At 31.6% G+C, this 10,525-nt stretch overlaps 1 protein-coding gene across 1 annotated transcript; it reads left to right on the top strand.

Moving 5' to 3' along the window:
• Positions 1-1,830: 1,830 nt before the first annotated feature.
• LOC102597599 (E3 ubiquitin-protein ligase AIP2) lies at positions 1,831-5,932 on the top strand. The gene is made up of 5 exons (XM_006361465.2): positions 1,831-2,129; positions 4,239-4,464; positions 4,589-4,791; positions 5,216-5,431; positions 5,560-5,932. Exons 1-5 carry the CDS (start codon positions 1,989-1,991, stop codon positions 5,707-5,709), a joined length of 936 nt encoding a protein of 311 aa, XP_006361527.1. The 5' UTR covers positions 1,831-1,988; the 3' UTR covers positions 5,710-5,932.
• Positions 5,933-10,525: the final 4,593 nt, after the last annotated feature.

The raw sequence follows: 10,525 nt of genomic DNA, 5'->3' as shown, positions 1-10,525 counted from the left end.
TCAGTATTTCAGTTGTTAGGATGATCGGGGGTTTTGTCCCGACATCCCTCATTGTTTTAGAGGCTTCATAGAAAGTTATAGTTCTCTAGTCTATCCATTTCAGTTGTTTATGTTAAGATAGTGAGTTGCTATTTTGGCTAGTCAAATGTTCTTTTAAGACATTCCAAGTTATTGCATGAGTTATCTTTTGAAGTTTTTCCTTATTATTTAAGTCTTCCGATACAAGTTAAGGCAGGCCAAGGGTTCGCTTTGGACCAACAATGGTTCTCGAGTGCTAGTCCCTCCCAGGGTGTAGGCTCGGGGCGTGACATTGGGTTATCCTCCTATAATTACTTTGGGTGTTAATAATAATACAAATTCTGAAAAAGCTATAGGTACTGCTTTTAATTCTGAGAGTTGTAAGAAAACTACTGATATTTTTGGTCAAAGAACTTCTATTTACGTAGGAGTAACAAGGTAATTTTTTTCTGTATTTAAAAATCATGAGTTTTGAAATTAATTTTTTTTTTAAATCGAAACTCTCACAAAGAATTAGGGTTGAAAAATAATTGAGGAAGAAAGGATAGAGAAGAAGGAGAAAAAATAATTAAAAAAGATTAATTGGTGAAAAACATGTGTCAAGTGCGTGCGTTTCACCCCAAGACACATGAGTAGTTATAGCGTTTTAAGGAGTTATTTATTTCATTTTTAAATAGTTCAGGGGGTGATAGGACACCCGTAAAGTTGGAGTGTGTAGTTGAAATTTTCGGTATAGATTGGAGGGATTTTAGACCACTTTCTCTAAATCTAATTAAAAATCATAGGGGTGTGAGAGGGTGGTGTGTGGGCCTTGGCGGTGGCAGATGGTGAGATGGTCAAGGAGTAAGGGGTTATGGGGTGTTGGGTGGGTGTTGGGGTGGCTGTTCAGTTCGGTTCTTCGGTTTTTAGTTTTAGAAAAGTGTGCACTATATACCAAATCAAACTAATTTGGTTCAGTTCAATTTTTTCTACTTCGGTTATGTTTAATTTGGTGTTTTAAATCAATTTTTCTGTGTGAATGAAAAATAAAATGAGGACAAAATCCAAGTATAAAATACTTTAAAAATTTAAAGTATGTTAAATAATGATGTATCTCGCCATGGAACACTTATTGTGCTAACTAAAAGACTATATTTATCTTTGTCAAGAACATTGTGCCTCCAACTTCTTCTCGAGAAAAACAAGGAAGAAGATGGGTTGCTTTACATAACGTACATTGATAAAAATATGTTTTGATTCCTCTTGGAAATTATTATTTGAAGTTAACAATTGAATTGTACATTTGTTGCTACTTTGATTTGTTTATGAATGATTTAATTGCTAGCTGATTTTTTTAATAAAAGTTCGGTTCTTCGGTGCACCGAAGTTCTGAGACCCTTACACCGAACTTTTGAAAAAATAACACCGACTCGAACCGAAAAATTGAAGAACCAAATTAGTTCAGTTCGATTTTTTGATTTTTCAGTATTTATGTCCACCCTAGGTGGGTGAGAGAATACCATAAAAATTGGTTTTCCACCTCAAGAGTGTTTGAATATTTTAAAAACAACTTTTTAAAAAAATTTAAAGTTAAATTTTTATTTTTTAACTTAAAAGTTGCTGTAGTTTGATTTTGTAAAAGCTAAACCAAACGGGTCATTTTTTCGTGAAAACTTATTTTCTTAGACAAAATATTTTCTAAAACTTTTATCTAACTAAACATAATTTTTTATTTTTTTTTAGTAATTTAGCAAAATGTTCGAGGTGAAAACATAAGAATTACGGTATTTTGATTCTAGTGTAGAACAAAAGACAAGTCTCACGTAAAAAGGGAGGATGGAGCCAAACATGACCCGAAAACCCGATTTGAACCTAACCGGTTGATTTCCTCTTCCACAAGACATCAACTGCGACCAAACAAGATATATATAAATCTATGGCAATGCAATGATCCAAAAGAGAAAGTTTGATTGAATTAAGCAAAAGCAATAATGGAGGAAGAATTGAAGCAGAAGATTCAAGAATTACAGAAGCAATTAGGAAAGAAACAAATGTTTGAGGAAGCTGTATCCTCCATTAAATCGCTTCTTCTTCAACACTATCCTTCTGCTTCACCATCTCTTCGTAATTCGGTAACTTACCTTTTCTGGGTTTTCCTTTTTATTACTCATTTATGTATTATGCACTTGTTCTTTCCCCTCCAAGTTGTTTCTTTTAATGGCTTTTGGTTTACCCAGCTAATGAATTCCTCCAAAAGAAACACAGAAAATGAGGGGAAAAGGGAGAAATGTTGATTCATCGTTTTCTTTTTGGATTTTCGCTTCTGTTACTGGGAATTTTCATTAATTAATTTCGTTTTTTGAGTATACATAAGTTTGGATAGCTGTAAAAAAGTAAACTTGGTGCGAGTTAAACTTCTCAGAGCTGAATTTTTGAGAAATGCGAATAGTTTGCTTTGAAAATAAATGAGATAATTGAGGAAATGTATATGTCATAACAAATTAAGTAATTGATTGTGTACATGGGCCTTCTCGGAGCTGAATTATTGAGGATAGTTTGGTTGAGGAACTAGAATTTATGCCATAACAAATTAAGCACATAATTGATTATACACTTGGAATCAAGCAGGGGGAGCCAAGTGAGTGAAAGGGGTTTCATTGGAAACCCTTTAGAGAAAAACTACACTATATATATAGAGTTAAAATAACTTTTTATGTATATATAGTAGATGACTAGATGTTGAATTCTCTTGGATTCTTCATGCTGTTACTTTTTTTATATTTTGCAATACCTTAGTAAAAATCTTGGTTCCGCCTAACCAGACCTTGTTTTATGGAATGTGAAATATCCTTTTCTAGTCTTTGGTTGGACATAAACTTGGTCGAATGTTATATTAGCATTTGCCTGGATGGGGGGGAGCGTTGATTGGTGATACCTGATGACTTTATAATTAGCAAATAGTGGAAACAAGGTTTACATGGTGATATGGAGCAGGATTGGAATGAAGAATTGTAGGTGCTAATGTGAGTTGTTTTTCTCAAATTGATGTGAAATGGTTTTGCTTCAACAGCTTAGTAATCAAACATTAGAAAGTGATATCACTTAGGAGGTTCTTTTTATGGAAAACCTTTATCGACCAGGTTGTTGATTTTAGTCTTGTTTTTAAATTACAAAAACGAGATAGCTTATCTACAAAGACTATTCTATGCTTTTTATACTGTCCAATTGATTAAGCTAGCTCGTATACGTAACTATGATGCAGAGCCATTTCGTTGCTTTTATGCTGAGTGCAAAACCCCTTTCACATTAAGAGGTACTTTTTCTTTCTAACTATTAGATAGTTTAATTCCCAAAAAATATCACCATGAAGAAATTAAACAATTGATCTTTTTGGAAAGAGGATTCAAAATAGGTCAATCCACGAAAGGGAACTAGTCCATATATTCAGATAAGAGAGTAGTGAAAAATGACCAGCATATTGCTATATTTTAGGGAGATCCTCATTTATAGGTGTTAAATTAGGTCTTAGGCTAACTCACACCCCTCCAAGCCTTATAAGGAGTGGCTTGTATTCCTTCTCAAAAACATTTACTAAGAAAGTGGTTTAGCATAGGCTGGTTAGTAGCCTACTCTATCTCTGCGCCTGGTTCTTTTGTTAAGCACTTTTTCACCCATTATTCTCTTTTGAGAGAGAGTTTACAGCAATAGATGTTGATAACTGATTATTTAACCCCATATGCTCTTACTCTTAATTTGTTTTTAGTCACAAGTAAATGATTCTTGGAATATGTCTGCTAATGTTATGAAGAATATAGCTTCTTCATTTTGTCCGTAATATTCGTCGAATATCCATGCTAGCATATTTTAGGGAAAAAGCTTTAAATCACCTTTACCTCACCTCAAAGCCTTCAGGTGGGAGGGAGATTCAAAGATGCAAAATGTCATTTCCGTCATGTTATATGGTAACTGGTGAATGACATTAGCATGCCCAAAGTCATCTCATTGTATATGATTTAGTTTGCTTTATATCTGTGCAAATATTTTTCTCATCACAAACTGGAGATGATGATTTGATAAAGGAACTGCACATGAGAATTGACAAGGCAGTATTAAGTCGTCGTTAAGTGCCTTAACTTGCCTAAGACTTGTCAAAAAATGTTAAAAAGATTTTTCACAAGTACTTTTACTTGCATAAGTTCTATTACTACTGAATAAATCTGAGTGATTCCAAATGCTTGCAGTTTTATATGGTTGTATGTCGGGTTGCCACCATTTTAAAGACAAGATACACAATGCCTGGATTTTGGAATGCTGGGCTTGGGCTATTCATCGAGGCTGAGCACCTGGTGTCAGGGTCGGCTGGGAAGAAACATTTGCAGAGTTGCATTACTCAGGCACGAGAGCAGTTAGCTGAAGTACAGAATGAATCTGAGAATACAACATCAACAGAAAACGGCTCAACTAGAAGTACTCATATGACCTCTTTATGATTTATTTATTTTAATACATCGGCCATGTTCCCCCTAATGCTACAAGTATAACAACAAAATTGTTGCATGTATTTGATATTTATCCTATTATTTTGATTCAGGATTCCTTTTTGAGGGGCATCTTACTGTTGACCCAGAGCCTGAGCAGCCTGCTTGGCTCGAGCAGTCTCATCTTCTCACTGCTGCTGCAGCACTTCTTGCTGGTGAATCCTCTCAAGGTGATCCAGCCAATGTTAACGATACGGAAGGTGCTAGCAATATACTCGAGCATCTGGTTGCTAGACTAAATAATATAATACCAGAGGTATCTCTAGTTTTACTCTTTTCCTCGCATTAAACACAACTGTTGTAGCCTGTAGTGTCAGTCAGTTGAGAAGCAATATGTCAAGGGTGTGTCATTTGTAGTTCCCTAACCTGCAAAGTTACTGCATTCTCACATGCCCTCCCATCTAAACAAAAATTGAGTTAAACAATGAATTTTATCAACGCTTGTTTTATTTTTCAGTTGCTAATTACTTGTTTAATACATACATAACTATCTGGGGAAAAAGATTCTTGAATGGAAAATTTTATTTAACACTAGTCTAGACCAAGCTTTACCATGGAGGTATGCTCTTCTTTATTTAAATAAAAAAGAAAAACTTCTTATAGGGGAATTAGATGCATTTGTACTAAGGCCAAAACAATTTAGCTTGAACTAAAGACGTTGCTAATTTGTTCTATTTAAGATTCTGGACGACGGTCCTTCTGCCCCGAGACCACCACCTGCCAGTAAACAAGTTGTGGCAAACCTCCCAGTTACTACTGTCACAGATGAGTTGTTGACGAAGCTTGGTGCAGATGCGGAGTGTGCAATTTGCAGGGAGGAGTTAGTTGTAGATGACAAGATGCAAGAGTTGCCCTGCAAGCATATGTTTCACCCTCCTTGCCTGAAGCCATGGCTGGTATGAAAGTGAAACTTTCCTCTACTTATCGTATTTTTGCCATTGTGATTTAATTTGCCCCAATTTCATTTTGCTCCATACAATAACAACTTCTATGTCTTCGGACATTCTCACTGTACGTTTAACAGGATGAGCACAACTCTTGTCCAATTTGTCGGCATGAATTGCTCACAGATGATCATCACTATGAAAGCTGGAAGGAGCGAGAAAAGGAGGCAGAGGAAGATAGGAAAGGGGCTGCTAATGCAATTCGGGAGGGTGAATACATGTATGTATAATGCACAATACTCAAATGAATCGAAACTTCTGCTTGTCTGCTTTTGCAGACAATTTGGGCCGCGGCGGAGGAGATTACCAAATTTCTTTTATATATTTGGGTGTATAAATGTACAATAAAACTCTCTTTGGATTTGTAATATGTATCAATTTTTTGCTTCTTTTGAATTACTAATCTGGGGTGCTTAAACATTCAAGAGCAAGTCATATATATGGATTATACAGTAATGATTTTTCAGGATAATGAAGTGACTTTGAGCTTGCAAAGGTGGGGAGCTAGAAATTTTATTAAGGGGGCTTAAAATATGAAAATAATAGATACGCAAAAAAATTAAAGGGGTTAACATCTATTATAATATACATAAAAAATAATAATTTTAATTATGTATAAACAATAGAATTTTCATTGAAGGGGATTCGAATGGCCTCTATTGGTCCTACTTGGCTTCGCCCCTGAAGTAGCGATATACCAAGGGGTTCGTAAACATTTCATTTACCAGAATATTGATACTTTGTGTCTTTCCTTTCAACATTTTTTTATTTACATAGATTTTTTGGTCAAACATAGTTTAGCGAAAATTTATATAGCCGATTTTAATTTGTTCAGGACTGAGGCGATGGTATTGTATATTTTTTTGGTCATACTTCGACGTCTGGATTTGGTCTTGGCATAGTTATTTGGAAATATTTATGAGAAATACTTGTGTTTTGTGTGGTAGGTGTGTAAATAAATATTTATTTGTGTGTGATGTTTACATTAAGCTAAGCAAATTTTTGTATATGTTCCTGAGAGTTCGATTATAGTTCAGAGGTACTTATAGCTTTTCTTCATTACATACAATTGTACTTTAATTCGTTCCTTGTCCCTTGATGATTAATAGAAGTTACTTATTATTTTGTAGAGAAGTAGTTTCTGATTGAATTTTGGAATTTAAAACTAAACCCAATTGGGGTAGTGGACGTAAAAGTAACATCACGAGTTCATTCAGATCAGTAATTTTGTGCTAAAAAAATTCACCAAATAAGTACTAGAAATAAATAAAGTTAAATAGTAGGTACAAGTGTTTTACGTGTCATAATACATGTAGGATGTCACGTAGGATGTGAATTGTCATGTAGAATGTGCGTGTCTATTTGTTCAACTGTATACAAATTTAAATGTCTATAAAGTTAAAAGACATAAATGACATATGAGGTCAAGTCAAAAGACACATTTAATATATTATGGAGCATATATTATGCCAATAGTTATACTAGAATGATCCAATAGAGACCAAAAAACTACTAGTAATTTAACCTTATTATTAGATATAGTCATTTTTCTTTTATATTTTTTAAGATATTGTATTTATTATATTTAAAGAGTGATATAGTAAATTAACTTTTTATTTATAATTTGTTAAGAAATACATAAAATCAATAGTAAACAAGTATTATTGAACTGATTGAGTAACATTTTTGCTTATATCGAAAGTGGATACCATGACTGTGTTGACTGTTGTCTATCAATAATCACATACATTGCACGGTGGATATGAAGTAGATCATTATCTCGGCATGATGAGTCAAGCTTGTATTGTGGTGAGAAGTGGAATTTTATTTTTTATTTCATAAATGGACATTGCTAGATCTCATATAGAGAGTTACCTAGTATTCCATCCTATCAACAATAGTTGTCCATTATACTAAAAATAATTGTCCAGTTTAGAAAATTAAGAGATAATTTATTTTTTGTGTCTATTTTACCGTTGTTATTAAATATTCTATCCGCCCACTTTTAATTGTCATGGTTTCCTTTTTTAGAATTAAACTATAAAAACTTTGACTAATATTTTACGATGTATTTTTTCATCATATTGATATGCAAGAAATTGCAACTTATAGTACTTTTCGTATAGTTTTTGAATATCTAATTTTTTTGTTTAAAGTATCGAATTAATGTAATCTAATTTAACTTTGAAAATTAGTTAAATTGACTTTCGAAAAACGCAACATGACAAATAAAAATGGACGGAGGTAGTACTACTAATCATCTAGCATGTTTCTCAAAGCATTAAATTTATTAATGTCAAAGGATAAAATAATAATATATTACCCTTATTATTTATTGTTTTTTAAGGGGTGTGTCACGTCAATAGTTGACAACTATTTTTGAACAGAGGGAGTACATATTATTGATGAATGGTGAGAGATGTTCCGTGAAACTAGTCGAGATGCACGCAAATTGATGCGGATACCATGATTGTCATTTTTCTTTAAAAAGTTAAACAAAAAATTTGAGCTCAAACTCATGTAATTTAAATCATGAATCCGCTTTTATTTTTGTACATTTACGTTTCAAAATAGATATTGATTTTTTAAATGAGAAGTTTCGAGTGTTGTGGATGCATGAATTTGGTAGTGCCTGCCTGCAAGCTGCCCTAAATGCAATTTGGTAAAATACAGCCATTGGTATCAATAAGTGCAATAATGCATTGAAACAGAGTAGAACTTGCCAATGCATAATGGTAATGAACCATCACCATCTTTTGTGGTCATTCCCCCTCTCTCTCATTACTAGATTATAATTTTTTTCTATTTTTCTTTTTAATTTATTTCAAAAAAATTGATACCTTCTTTTTTTTAACAATTTTTTAGTTTCAATTTTTCATACGACATGTATGAATATCTTAAAATATTTGACATATCTATAACTTAAAATCATAAAATTTAATTTATTTTTTCTAAACTCTGTGTCAAGTCAAAAATATATTGAAACGGAAGGAATAAGAAAATAATAAAGTTGAGAGTACAGTGGGTGTACCATGGAGGGGATTGATTTTGCGTTTCCCTTATTGGTTACAACTTACAACTTACAAGTTGTCATTCACAGCCATAACCAAAGTTAACAATAAAGCTATTTACTTTCTACTTTGCAGCTCTATACTCTAGGTCATGGTCCTACCCACCACTTATAACAGACAATGACCTTACAATTTTGGGCTTCAACGGTTGAGAAAAGGAGGTTAAAGGTGTAAAAAGGGTACCTTTCGAGTAGGGGTGTATACGGCCGGGTTAGTTTGGGTTTTTCAAATATCAAATTAAACTATTTATGTCGGATTTTTAAATTTAGAAATCAAATCAAATCAATAAAATTCAGATTTTTCAACTTTGGGTTTTTTCGAATTTTCGGATTTTTCGATAAATTATTCATACAAACATATATAATTTACTTGTACTTCAAATATTTCTTTAGTTCTACCAAAATACAACTATCTAAGGTGTTTCTTAAGAAAATAACACAAAATATGATATGATTAATGACACTAAAATATCCAACAAAAAAATAATAATAATAATAATAAAATCGCGTAAAATAAATATTGCAAATTAACAAGTTATAATGAAAATGATCATAATTTAAAAGTACTAAATCATGCTAAAATAAGTTTAATAAGTATTAGTTACATGACTAAATATTAAAGGAAATTAAAATTAGATTATGTATTTTAAGGGGTCGTTTGGTACAAAAATTAATAACGCAGGGATTAGTAATGCAAAGATTAGTAGTGCAAGGATTAGTAATGTAAAGTTTATTTTTATCAAGTGTTTGGTTCATTGTTTCTAACCTCATCTTGTGTTTGGATCAAAACTATTTAAAAATCTTATTTCCAATTATACCCTTGAATTATTATGTAATTGGGTCAAGGTAGATAATTGCCGGACAATATTATTTTTTTATGGTCTTCTAACTAGCTATGAGAAGAGCAATTTTGTTGTCATGTTTCCTATTTTTTCACTTGAATTATTTGAGGATAATAAATTGATCACTCACAAAATGTCAATTTTCAATTTAAAAAACATAAACCATCTACTTTTAAAATTAAAAAGACGATCAACAATGGTAAAATTGAATAAACCATCTACAATTACACATAAAAATTGAAAGTTATAGTTTTAATATGTATGTAATTTTTTAAATTATTCAAAATACAAATAATTAGAAAACCACACAAATATATATAAAATCGCAAACTTCATGTAGTGATATATTTGCCTTTTAATTAGTAAATGTTAAATAACTCACATTTCAAATTTGTATTGGATTTATTTAGTAACAAACAACTCTCTCTAAATAATTTGTAAGATAATTTATTTAAATAAATTTACTAGTACAAATATAAAATATAAAACATAAAATCAAGAAAATAAACAAAATAATTAAAATGATTTGAGGGATATTTTTGTCTTTACATAGACTTATCCCATGGTATTATATCATATGTATTACTAATACCTCTAAATGGAATGTATTAGTAATACATCCTATAATTCCATGTAGGATGTATAACTAATCCATGAATTAGTTATACATAGGCTCAAATTCCTACAAAACATAGTACTAAATAATATCATACATAATACATGAACTATTTCTTTTAATGCGGCCTACCAAATGACCCCTAATTGTCTAAATCAATGTAAAATTAAAGAACAAATATTCAATACTATTGTCATTCTTAGTGTTGAATTGATTTCCTTTTTGCATTAGTATTAATTTGATTTTGATTTAAGCTTTATTATAATTATCAACATCTGTGGACTATAAATCTTTATTGAACCATTCAGAATTTTAAGTTTCAAACTTGAAATAATATATTAAAAGATAAAAACTATGAAAAAGTATAAAAATTATTTAAAAATTATGTCAAAGTAAATATTTTTATGTATAAAATAAAATTTTAAAATTATATATATAATATCAGGTTGGTTTGGTCTCGGGTTGGTGCTTTTTAGTTAAAACCAAACCAACCCAAATATAGTCGGTTTTTCTTTTTT

This window comes from Solanum tuberosum, unplaced genomic scaffold (genome assembly GCF_000226075.1).
Source record: "Solanum tuberosum cultivar DM 1-3 516 R44 unplaced genomic scaffold, SolTub_3.0 scf00335, whole genome shotgun sequence".
In the NCBI taxonomy this organism is placed as follows: domain Eukaryota; kingdom Viridiplantae; phylum Streptophyta; class Magnoliopsida; order Solanales; family Solanaceae; genus Solanum; species Solanum tuberosum.
The sequence above is the reverse complement of the archived record's forward strand: the minus strand, read 5'-3'. Positions and strand labels throughout refer to the sequence as shown.

Coding starts and splice junctions, on each gene's coding strand:
- LOC102597599 (XM_006361465.2), top strand. CDS start 1,989: ATGGAGGAAGAATTGAAGCAGAAGATTCAAGAATTACAGAAGCAATTA. Junction 4,465..4,588: donor AGAAAACGGCTCAACTAGAA/GTACTCATATGA, acceptor ATTTTGATTCAG/GATTCCTTTTTGAGGGGCAT. Junction 5,432..5,559: donor CTTGCCTGAAGCCATGGCTG/GTATGAAAGTGA, acceptor TACGTTTAACAG/GATGAGCACAACTCTTGTCC.